General features: G+C 47.4%; 1 protein-coding gene across 1 annotated transcript; it reads right to left on the bottom strand.

The window, feature by feature from the left end:
- Positions 1–1,454: 1,454 nt before the first annotated feature.
- Positions 1,455–11,657, bottom strand: LOC149326858 (globin-like). Its single transcript, XM_089564707.1, has 2 exons — positions 11,175–11,657; positions 1,455–1,835 (listed from the first exon to the last, which is right to left on the bottom strand). Exons 1-2 carry the CDS (start codon positions 11,634–11,636, stop codon positions 1,455–1,457), a joined length of 843 nt encoding a protein of 280 aa, XP_089420833.1. The 5' UTR covers positions 11,637–11,657.
- Positions 11,658–13,081: the final 1,424 nt, after the last annotated feature.

Here is a 13,081-nt window from a genome sequence, read left to right as displayed (position 1 = left end):
CAGAGTGTTCCTGCCCAACCTCTCCTTACCTGTTTAAGTTCCTGGCCGGCGATTTTTAATGGCCGCAGTCTCCACATCTCTTCTTCGTGAGAAATGATGGATAGAGCGAATCACCAACTTTCGAAAAGTCGCAAATAACAGGACAGCGGCAATGGAAGCCACCGTCAGCTTTTATTTACCTGGCGGTTTATCGTTCGAAGAATACGAAAAAAAGAAAAACAAACACAACAACTGCGCCCACAATGACCTTTGACGGTTTGAAGAACACGTGCTTAGCCATGCTATTGGAAAAGGAAGATTAGCGCTATATTATTGAATGTCCATTAATCTTATGCAAAAATAATTTTTCATAAAAGAAACATCAAGAATGCATTCCACCATAGCGTACGAACAAGTAATCACATCCCTAAGTAATAAGTGGAGAGGTTTCCTAATCTTCCCAGAAATACGCCGCAAGGAAAGCGATTAAAGACAAAGCAGGTTTAGCTAGCAGCTTGATATGTAAAAGCGGAAACCTTTTCTGCGCCATTATTATAAGAAACTTCTCAGGTTTTGAATGGCGGTGCAGACACCGAGTTGAGCCCACTCTGCTATGGCTAGTTTGGCCAGCTGGCCGTTTACTGTCGGCAGCAGAAGTTTACGGTTCGCGCGTTGTTAGAAAACAGCTTACTGTCGCGTTGCGTCGGGATCAACTGACCTGGAATTCTTTGTCATGGTATAGAGAATACAAGTAGGATTTGGCCGTCAGTCATTTCAACCTATCTACTTACATGACTAACCTATATAATTTTTTTCTCCACGCCCGCGTCCAAGTAAATGTTTGATGCCGATTGTACGAGCCCAGGTACTGAGTAGTCGTCAGCCAGTGCTTCACAGGCTAGAAGCCGGTCGTCGCACGGATCCGTACCACGCAAAGGTACCTCTACACTTGCTGTTGCTTCCAAGCAGGTAGCCGCAAAATTTATCCTCACATCCTCCCTGACCTCTTATAATCGAAGCGCTGCACTGAGCAGCCCTAAGGGATTTCATAAGGTTTCAAAAGGTGCCTCTTGAGCAGCTCTGAATTTTTAGCGCAACCGGTCACGTGCCTTGGATATCGAAGAGATTTTTCTATGCGCAGGAAAGGTTGACAGTCTTGTTCTATAAACGCGTCACGATATCAGCAACTGTCATTGAAGGCATAGAATAGATTTAAAAGTCCAAAATGCTGGAGCCAGGAATGATTTGTCCCACATATCCGATGCACGCGTGCTTTTTCGAAAAAATCCGTCGGAGAAAAAAATAACTGTACATTTAGGGTGTCAAGGCGCAACGTGTAATACAATACGCTGGTGCCTCATAGCGTTAGCAAGACGAGATCAGTGCATATCGTAGGTAAGCGCCAAGAGTTTGCGGGCGCCGCTGTAGCGATAACGACCCTCATATGATGCGCTGAAGCTCCGTGCCCTTTTTTTTCATGGCTTTTGTTTCCTGAGGATGCTCTTCTCTTTGCGCAGGGTCTTCCCTTTGGTGCTTTTGTCCTCGGCTGCGCTCCTCTCCTGCGGCAGCACAGGGTCGGCGTCCACACCTCGCTCCTCGGTTCTCGAACTGTCCATTGAAGGGCCGGCGCTTTGCTTGCGGATAATGCGCGGTGGTCTCTTTGCAGGATTCTGGCCGTCAGCCGCAGGCTTGCAGCCGTCTGCCGCAGGCTTTGTCAGTGACGTCAGCATCGCCTCGTCCAACATAGTCGTGGTGCGGCTGTAACTCTCTGATGCAGCCGCAGAGGAAATTGAGGCCTTTTCGGCGCGTTCCGCGGCATCCTTGTCGTACACGTCCTTGATGATCGCCACCATGCACTGCACGTAAGCCGGCAAAAGAAAGGAATACGTGAGCCGGTGCAAAATGGTAGGGTATCTGGGGAGGGTCAAGTTCGTGAAGTTGACACCTGCTGTGATAGACGTCGAACTGGAGCGCTCGAGTTTGACTTATGACACCTGGAGTTCTTCAACAAGCACTCACACCCCAAATCTTGCGGACGTTCGTTGTGTTTCTCCTCCAGATAAATTTAAAAGTGACATCGATCTATTCACCTAAGGCACCTGAAACACCAACAGCCATCTCAAAAGCCGTGAATGTTGAATGTTTTGGAGCGCTCCGGTCTCATAGCGATGTAAAAGGCCAACGCGTCGCCAGCGGTTAACAAGGTGCGTCACCAATTAACCATAGAAGAAACTAGATAACTCTTCAGGAAATGTCTTCCACTAAAGAGCTATCGTTTCCGAAATTGGCACTGACAACGAAGGCCAGTGAAAGAAGTAAAAATGCAAATAATGAACGTTCCTTTGATGATTTGCGAGCATTATCATTGAAGATTTCTATCATTTACATCGCCACTTATGTTTTCATCCCATGTACCAAATAGGGTAGCGCGAAACGCATAACTGCGTTCACTTTGTATTTCACGTACTCTGGTGATTTGTGTCGTCATTCTAATTTGCTTTTCTGTCAGTTCATGCCACTCATCTTTACGATGTGGCACTCTTGCTCCTGCCAAACCAAAACCGACGAGGAACTGTCAGCTGGTGACAATGTTTGCGAACAGCTTGTCTCTCGCAACCCTGTCTTGTAATTTCAATGCATTCCAAGAACAAAAATTGAACCATGTGATCACTGGCGCGAAATCAAAGCCCGCCAAATTGTTTTTTTTTTATTTTATAGCTGCCTGACACACCGTGAATTGCATTACCTGTCTCTAATAGCCTTCTTTGCGCTGATATGACAGGAAGGGTAAAAACAATTTAAAAATAACCTGGACATCAGTGAAAATGCTCTACCAGCGGCCAACGTCCGGACGACGCAACTTAATCACAGAAGTCCTGCCCTTGTCTTCTCCTGACACGTATCAAAGCAAGAACTGTTTTTACCTATCACCGAGGCACATTCTGATGAATAACGTCGGGAACCTGCTGTGAAGCTCACGCCGACGACAGGTCAGCAAATTTGCGAAGTGCGCGAGGCGACAGCCTTTCCACGCAACTTTGGCTGCTAACGAGACGGCGGCTGTAGGCACACACGAGGCGGCTATGGGGCGACTTGGATTGGCTACACATGGCTAATTATTCATGACTAACTATTCATGATTGGTTAATGACTAGCTAGTCATGATTGATTAATGAGTAACAAGTCACAATTAATTAGTTTATGACTGGTTAATGACCACTTAGTCATGACTAATTAGTTAATGACTAACTGGGCATCACTCATGGTTTATTGGGGTTTTAAAGTCCCAAAGCGACTGAGGCTATGAGGGACGCCGTAGTGAAGGGCTCCGGAAATGATTCGTCAATGACTCTAGTAATGGCTGGTTAATGACTAAAGAGTCATGACTAGCCAGTCATGGCTGGTTAATGACTAGTTATTCATGATTGGGTAATAAATAACTGGGCATGGTTGCTTAATGACTACCTAGTCATGACTAATTAGATGATGACTGTTTACTGAGTAGTTAGTCATAACTAATTAGTTTACGGCTGGTTAACGACTTATCACTAATAGTGACTAGTTATCACTTTCACTTGAGATGTAACGGACGAACAGAGTCATGGCCGTGAGTAATGAGCCAATAAAGGCTTTCGCCTTAATATTAAGGGCAAAGCCTTTAATGCCTCGTACTTTCGTTAGCAGACATGTCGGGAGCCGTGTCGGCAGACGTGTCCGCGTTTCGGTTACGTGCCTTATATGGGCATATGCCAATCATTACTTAATCGATACTTAATATATGGCCTTCGAATGATATCGGAACGCGATTTAAGGCATTATATGATAATTGCATGATAATTCATTACTGATTGAGCAGTAATAGGTAAGAAATTAGCCTAATTAACCTTTATAGTCAGACCACATAAATAAATAAAACCGAGTAAGAAATTGGTCGAGTTGGGGAATCGAACCAAGTTCTCCGGAGTTCGAGACGAGCGCGCTAACCACTCCACCATGCCAGCTCCAGTGAAAGGCGCGTCTAGTGAATACGGTGTCTTCGTTCACTCCAATCTTCCTCCCTCCCCGTTACGGCGAGGTTCAGGTGTCGACCGAGATATGCGAGACAGATACATTTCCTTTCTTAAAAGCCAATTTATCGACGATCAAGGCGAAGAGCCGAACGGGCGATGACGTTCTGTGGACTCCCTGGCAGTGTTGCAAGGCGCTGTCGCGTTCCACTCTTAGAGGCGAAGCTTAACATCATAACCACGCATCACTGACACAAGCAGCAAGACAGCGCTTAAGGCTTTCGCCTCACCGCACTTTAGGTCAGCAAAGCGCCCCCCTGAATTTTTTAAATCCGATTTATATTCGGTTCTAAGAGATTTGCATTTCAGCGTATCGAGGGGGATCCATGCGTACGTCGGCGAAATTAGTACAGCTCCACTTCGCGACATCTCATACACTGTACCATAGATTGTTTAAAAAGTAAATAACAGTTAGCTGCGAAAAAATATACTTTTTTTTGCACCTGATCTGCCGAGAAACTCGGCGCCTTGTTACACTCTCATAACGGGCGTTGCAGTGGAATCTGCTGACCCGGATGGTTTGCAGTTAATTTCTTTGCAAACAAAGAGGATTAATTATTCGCCAAAAACTGTCATTCAAACGGCTTCCCGTTCACCGCGAACTCAAGTGCGAGAAGTTTACGAGGATGAAGCGTTAAAGTTGCGCACTATGACTTCGCTCCAAGCAAACATTGTTCTGTAATTGAAACATTTCGCATGCCTTGCCACGTATACTTTGGAGTTCTTTTGGTTTACAGCCGTTTCACCTGACCTGTGATTCCCACTTTTTTTCTCCGCACGCTTTTTGGAGCAAAGGAAAATAGCCGCTGTCTTTTCGTACAGTGAGCAGAACAATGGGGAACACAACAAATCCTCATTGCTTGATCTCCGACTGCTGCATCAGACTCACAACTCGAGCTCACTTCTAGCAAAGAAGCGTAGCCCAGTCGGCGAACTTTCATATAATTTGCCTCGATTTTGCGTATTTCGAGTGGTCTCCACTGTTTTTCTTCTCCAGATTGGAGACACATCTCTATGCAGCAGCCTCAGTACACTTCGAATCTTCTGCGCACCAGGCTGTCAGAAGTTGCGTGTTTTGTCGAGACCCCTAACACGTGCGCCGTTGACGTAGGCCAGTAAAGCTGTAATGGTCCTGCAGTGTATTACGGGAAGGGGAGGCGAGGATTAAAACCAGACAGGCCGCATCCAAATTTTCCGAGCGTTCCTACAGAACCTGACGTTTCCCAGTAAGGCTCATATCATTTCGGCGGCCTCTCGCTGGCAGGCGAGTATGTGAGCTTTCGTCAGGCATTTTGTTCAATTTATTTATCTTTTTGTCACGAAAGTATTGTACCACCCCCCCCCCCCCCCCCCACCTGTACCTCTTTGCGAGAGCTCACTATGAACATCGTGGCGGCGTACCTACATTTTGTGCGTCAGTAAGCAAAGAAGTCACGACTGCATGACGCCATCAAAAGGAGCCTTTTTTTTTCTCCACTGCAAAAAAAAAAGCCCCTTTCCTCTGTGTCACGTTGCCACATCAGTAAAATTCGTTCTACATGTTTCTGGGCATGAATTTCGTACAGTTTGCGTTACTTATTTTGCCTCTTTTTGATCACAGATGTAGGTGTGAGAGCTTGCCTGTGCTGTGGACTCGTCCATGTCTTTCGACGCGCTTTACGTTGAACGCGGTTTTCCAACTAGCCTAGACCCATACCCTAATGAGAGATCTATTACCTTGCCCAACTACTACTGAGTGAGACCTCAAGCCAGCGTCTTTTAGAAAACGGAGCAGGCGGTTCCTTCGAAACGAGGAAGGCGGCCGACGTTGCTCCGACTCCGCTTTTTTTTTTTAGTTTAGCTTGGCATGAATAATGGCATTCAAAAGAAGTGGTTCTCAGAGGCTGCTTTTTTTTAGGTTACTTTGTGAATCTGTTGCTTTTAATAATTTTTTTTCTTGAAGTTTTGAAAAGAAAAATCAATGTGTCAGTTAAATTTGTCCTGGAATAAGGCTACTTATCAATTACAAATCAGCAAAACGTCGCCTCACCGTATGATCAGTCTACATGCAGTCAATGCCATGCAGAGAAAAACTCAACCGTCTGCATGATTCTTGTGCAGAACAAGCAGTTGAGAAAGTATGAACAATAAGTTTCAAACATGTCACAGCTGTACCGCTCAGACCAGTGCGGCGACGCACCGTTTGGAAGAGAACTTTGCCATTACTGCGTGAAATTCTCCACATATGGAATAAAATGAAGGGATCCCAAGAATGTTGAAAAATGCGGTGTTAACCACGCAGTAATAGTTATATTTGGTAGGTCATACTCCATGCTGCTGGCCTAACCGAGAAAATTAGCGCCCTGTGAACAGTCCTTACGTACGAACAACAAATGCAGCATAATACTACTGAATTGGGCGACCATGACACTTAAAGTTACAACTATGAAGGAACACCAAATAACCGATTTCTTTTTTCATGAGGGTAGCTGATTGGGCAAGTCTGCAACGCTCGAAAAGACGGACAAGTGATTTTTCAACATAAGTCATTCTTCAGTGCAGCCAGAGACTGGAGAACATAGTAGTTCCTCATTACTTTTGGGTCGCCGTGTGGTTAGAGCGACTGCACCATGCGTAATACATTCAAAAGGGCCGGAATAGTATTGCTAAGAGAGAAAAAAACTATGTACTTCATGTTTCCAGTTCAGTGGCATTATTCCAGTCGCCACTCAACCGCATACAAACCACGCCACACGCCTAATGCACTGTACGCGACAGGCGCGTGGGAACCAACATGCCGCTGCGAGGGGGAAATGGCGGTGCGGGGTGGTATAATGGGTGTCCCCCACCCTGAAAGCTGTGACGGGCAGATATTAAGGCGCCCTATAACACTACGGAGAACAGCGGCACCTACGCGACGCATCAAACGCAGGAGCGGAGCTCACCTCCCGTTGGCGTCACCTACCGGTTCTAGCCAACTTACTACGGCGCGCGGCGCCGCTCCCGCGGCTTTCCCCGTATCGCCTCGTGGAGACAGTAAAGAGGTATGGCCGCTCGCGCCGCTAGAGGAGCCGGAACGTTTTGAGTTGTACTTTTTTAATGCGAAAGCATTTCTAGGCTATGCCGGCGGAGTCGCGTCGCCAAAACATGTCGGCAACAGTTGTGACGTTCTCAGAAGAGATAGCATCAAAGGAGTGGTTGTAGTCGAAAGAAGATGATGCGAGAATGCTGCGCGAAAAATGTCGATGAGACGATTACTGAATTACAGCCAAAAATGTCTTCTAAATAGCGCTTACGTCGGTATCGTGAGTGGACGGGAAAACAGTCATGGAGGGCAAAATGGTGGAAAAATAGGCAAACGAGGGAAAATAAAGTTTGAATTGAATTAAACTGCATTTGATTAGTGATACTTAACGTAACAAAATATTTAATTGACGTAGGTTAATTATCATCAAAAACCATTGGAGGGTTGAACAGGCTGGACGGCGTATAGTAAGTGGACGGAAAAGCAACCATGGCGCCAAATTTGAATAATCAAAATGGTTGAGACAAGAGAAGGTAAATAAATCGATCTTGAATTAAAGCATAAGATAAATACGCTAATTGAGCAGATAAATTAACTAACAAACAAAAACAAAATGATAAAGATAGGCAATGAAAGGCGACCAGTAGCGAGGAGGCGTCAATGTTTTCACATTCTCGCAATGCGGTTCGGCGCAGTGATCTCTAATTGTTGCTGGGTCGATGTGATATACCGTTTGCTTAGATTATAACGAAACCGCCGGAGACTCGTACTTATGTGAAGCGCAGTATATGACGAGAAGGAAACAGTTGATAAGTCCCATAGCAACCACTTCACTCGTATTGCTTGTGAAGCGGGGGGCAATGTAGCTGCATGGAGTTGTGCGCCGTATGGAAGTATGTCTGCAAGAGTGGTGCCCCAAACGATAATTTCGTTCCAACTGTCGAGCGGCGCACACCACGGAAAACGGCACTTCTCCCCACGGGCCCGTCGTTTCCCTGCCGGCGGGCTAACAGTTGCCACAGCCTTCTTATCTACTCGTCCCCTTCTCTGGTCGCGCCAGCCATGACGCACGCTGTCGTGGGACCCCATCGTTTTCTGCGCAGCTTCAGCTCCGCTGTTTTCATGGACCTCACCGCGGCCGCCGCGGCCCTGTGCGCAGCAGCGTTTGCAGCGAACAGCGTTCCTGCGCTGCGACCCTTTTATTTTTATTTCTCCTCCCATAAAAGGCAAAAAAAAAACATAAAAGCAAGGAATAAGGTGTCCGGACCAGCAACGCTTTGCCAGGCTTAACGCCAATTCAAGATGAATGAAAGAGAGCTAAATGCTCTAACTATATAAAAAAAAACAATTTACACGAAAAATAGGAGCGGTAAAAGAAAGGAAAACTAAAAAGAATAGGGAAGGAAAGGCGCATCACAATCAAAGTGACAGGCAGACAAAGCACAGCGGGCAGTCCGCGAAATAAGTAGACAGAAAATGAGAAAACCAAAGTCGCAGTATAGCCATGCTCTCAGCAACAAGCAAGACAATGCACAGACTGCGGGCCACAACCAAAATCATCCCGCGGCGGCCACGATGAGCGTCTCGCAATACGCTTCCTTCCTGCGCCTCTGTGCCCGCTACACAGCAGCCTGCATCGCTCGTCCTGCCGTGCTACTAGCCCCTACGAAGGACCGTTGGGTGTGTACACCCCGCTCCGTTTCACGCATACATCGGGGTGCTCATTTTATTGGACTCCCTCAAAGAGCTTCTCGGAGCGTTCGCTCTACGGCTCCGGGCGATGCGGCAGCGTTGCGGTGCGGAGGCAGTCTGTGCTTCTGGTGGTTGCCGCATACAGGTGCAGCCACAGTGTTGGTCTTTAGCTGCGTGGTGGGAAGCGAATGCTGCCTGTGCCGAGACAGTAGTGTGTGCAGACATTCACACTAGCCAGGCGCTGCGGATTCCCCAAGCAGCTGTCGCTGCCGCTGGGTTGTAACGGATAATACCTGCGCCACGGCTCGTTGTCGTCGGGTCGTTCTGGCCATAGCGTGTAGTGTCTCCGTCCTGCGCGGACTAACCTTCCTGAATTATACCGCTTGATGCTCCATGTGACATTTATCCTCGTTTTATTCTCCCTCTATCCCCCTAAGTGTGCGAAATGTGTTACTACATTTTATTACTGTAAATCGTGCTCGAACTGTACAGTACGCAACAAAGGCCAACATCCCGCAGTGTCGTCAACCGGCGCGAGAATCGACGACGCCAACGCATGCGCAGTTAGTGCGAAGGTCCAGCTAGCTTCGCCTTCTCTGCTGCGACGCCCTCTTGGCGCCTGGCTTGCGGAGGAGAAAATGTTGAATGCGAGGGCTATACTACAAAATAAGAAGCAATTATTCTCGCAGCTATATAACAGCGCAGTATTTCTGCGATATATTATCCTTCAATTTCCAATTCCGATTAAACAATTTTTCCTGGATGGAAAAGCCCCGACGCGGTGGCTCAGTGGTTACGGCACTCGGCTCCTGACCCGAAAGACACGGGTTCGATCCCGGCTGCGGCGGCTGAATCTCGATGGAGGCGAAATTCTAGAGGTCCATGTATTGTGCGATGTCAGTGCACGTTAAAGAACCCCAGGTGGTCGAAATTTCCGGAGCCCTTCGCTACGGCATCCCTCATAGCCTGAGTTGCTTTGGGACGTTAAACCCCGATAAACCAATAAACCAAACTGGATGGAAAAGTAATGCAAGGGAGACGTCTCTTCTAGTTCTGTCCACTTTCTATTCAAAACCCATGGAAACCTGCGGGTTATTATTCAGCGAATCCATAAGGAGCCTTTCGTGGCACTTCACCGCGCTTTGAGCGTTTTTGTATCGCTGTCACACTCGGTCGATGCTGGGTGTGTTTTATAGAAATCAAAGCATGTGTGATCCCATTCCCATTCCACGTGAATCATGGTCGACGATTATCATGTACTGACATGATAGTCGTCGTGGTATGAGGCATCACGTTTATATTTGCTGATAGTTGTTTGGTGTGGCTGCCGTTGCCGTGTATAACGACGAGTGCGTGCATGAGGATGATGAAGTATGCGAAGCATGACACATGATGTGTGATCACGAAAAGCGTGTGATGTCGTGAGTGATAACATAGCGTGAGATCACATACAGGTGAGGCCACCAAGCTGTAAGTGGCGTTACTAAACGCAAAAGACGCCCGGAAGTTAGCCTTCGAGCCACGAGTAGCAACAGGAAGTGTGGCGCATTGAAGCTACGCTGTCGAACTAGAGGAGGCGTTACCGAACCGGAACTGTTACGACAACCGTTCGACCAGTACCTGGTGGTATCGAAAGCAAGCCTGCGCATTGTCCGGCGTGCGTTTATTTTAATAGGATAGCAGATCGAACCCGTAGAGGCGTTGCCAGAATTATTCGGCCCTCATGACGTCACTTCCGGTCACACCTTCAATCAGACATCCCCGTTGGCACTCTGCCGAGTTCGCGCCGTCGACCTCAGCCGGAGGTCGTGCACGTACTGCGTATGAAGCCTTACTTTACGCAGCAACTAGCGCTTCTTCCGCCTTTTCTTTTTATTTCTGCCTGCAGCCGTGAGCGCCGCGAGACCGTTTGTTCGCTTGCTTATTTCCTCCCATTCGCTCAAAGTGCGACCACGTTTCTGCTCTCTTTTGGGAAGGGAGGGGGAATAATGCCGCCAGGTGTCCCCGGGCGGCGCCCAGAGGACGCGGAAGTGAGGGACTCGTGTGGTCTCGCAGCTGGGACTGCTTCTCTGCTTGCGGCCTGTGCCCAGCCCTTTTGATTCGGGTTCTATTGTGACAATATTTTATGCGCTTAAGAACCATTTAGTATTAAATAACCAAAGCAACAATTCACTTCAGCGTTCAAGATTAGTTCCAGAGGCATCAACAACACCATCTCCCAGCTGTACGGCTCCTCTCTTGTATTGTTTTGCTGGTCGGAACTTCTATTCGATGCTACGCGCTGTTGCGTCAGAAGTGTAGAGCTCCCCATAGCAGTGTAGGATGCTTGGTTTCGTTTGGTTTATTGGGATTTACCGACCCAAAGCAACTCAGGTTATGAGAGACGCCGTACGCAGGGTCGCAGTGTAACTGGAGCCGAATGTATCACTCACCGTGAGGAACTTTCCCCAGGCCTCGACAGCAGCTGGCGTCATGTGCCGTTCATCTGTGGACTGCAGCGTGTCGACCAGACACTGGCCCATCACCTCGAAGTGGAGCGGCTTGACCCCCTTACGGCGCAGGTGTTCGGCCGCGTTGCGCCGCACCAGTATCTCGAAGGTGGCCGGGTCGCGCAAGCTCTCCACCATGGAGGTGATGTGGTATCCGATGGAGCACCCGTGCGCCCTGAACGTTGGGTCTTCCTTGAGCGCCGCGACTGTCTTGCCGCGGAAGGGCTTGAACAGTTGAATGTACTCGGGGTGCTTGAGGAACATGGCGAGGAAAAGGAGCACGCCGTACTCGGGGTTCTCGCTGGTGAATCTGCGCCATGTCTGCTGGACGAGCTGCACCTCGCTTTCCGTCAAGCCAGTGAGCTCGTCCGGCAACTCGCCAGTCTTGCGATGGATGTTGCCCATGCGCTCTTCGAAGGCTTTACGTGAAGAAATTATACAGCCTCTGACCTTGCTGGCATGAAGTGTGCGGTGCGACCAGAAGAGCGCGGTTGGGAACACCGATTAGGGCTTCTTCGTCTTCTTCTTCTGGATAAAGCGCTAGAAATTCATGCTCGCACCAAAAATGTTAAGGATTTTTTTATCTGCCTCAGGAACAAGGCACTCTTCACTGCTGTTCAGTATAGGAGCAGGTATACCGTCGTTCTGTATTCACTGTGAGCATCATGCATGAGGCAGCACGTTTCCACAGGAATGATATGAGATAGATATGAGTAATTTCCTTTTTGTAGTTACCGCAAACCAGAAGCTGAAACTGCATGAGAATTATTTGTAATGCAAAGAAATGACATACTTTAATTTCCGAAGACAAACCAGAGTTTTTAGTACATGGTCCTGTACAAGTCTTTACTTTACATAAGAACACAGCACATTATAAGCCACAGCTTGGGTACCACGAAGTTTTATGCGAATAAGAAACTTGCGCATTTTTCCCATTTCTTCTTTAGGTGGATTTGGTTCATATCGAAAAGAAACTGCTCAATGTTTGTTACACTAACAGCAAGTATACATGGTTTTGCGAGTTATGATGTTATCCACAAACAACGTGAGCAGAAGAAAAAGAAGTAATTAGACTGGGCGATTGCCGTCCAAATGTACTGAAAATGTTTGCTAATACGTCCGTGATATATTTCTATTTACGCCTTACGGCAATACCCTGTAACTGTATTTTTATTTTGGAAATATGTTTGTATCATTTAAGGTTTCTTTACCAAAACATTCTTCACTGCCCTTGAAATCCGTATAATACATTTGGCGCGCAGCGCAAAACGCCAATGCACTAGAAGAGTCCAATATGCTAGAAGAGTCCCAGAGAACATGCTACGCCGGCTCTCTATGTGCAGCGGACAGGCTCACTTTCAAGTTTTCGTGCACAGCCTTTGTTCTTGTACCGAAAAAGCATTATAGGCACCATGCTACATACAGTGAAGTCGTGAGTCTCCGAATCACGTATGTTAAAAAGGTTGACCGCCATTTACTGCATCCAGGAGTTCGGTTTTGTGCCCTCTGGCAAGTGGTCATAGAATGAACAAGAAGAAGGATTTTCTGCAGGAGGTACACTGCAAACCATTTTGAACCCTTAAGGGCAGAATGCCATCTATAAACCCTTAGAGCACCCATGATTTCCGTGAAAAGGGTGTCGCCATAAGGTACCACCAGGGGTGTAAAATTTGTAGTTATTTGCCTAGATACACCCCTTGAGATCGTTGAGGTGCAAAATATGTGTTCAGTTTAGTCAGAAAAACAATAAATATTGTAGTCAGTTACCCGCAGGGTACGACCAGTGATCAGTTCGCGCCAAGCATCGCTGTTATCTAAGCGGGCTCCACCATATGCACTGAACTGCCTGT

Source organism: Amblyomma mixtum, chromosome 10, assembly GCF_055824585.1.
Source record: "Amblyomma mixtum isolate Tamu chromosome 10, ASM5582458v1, whole genome shotgun sequence".
Lineage (NCBI taxonomy): Eukaryota > Metazoa > Arthropoda > Arachnida > Ixodida > Ixodidae > Amblyomma > Amblyomma mixtum.
This window is presented reverse-complemented; position numbering and strand designations above follow the sequence as displayed.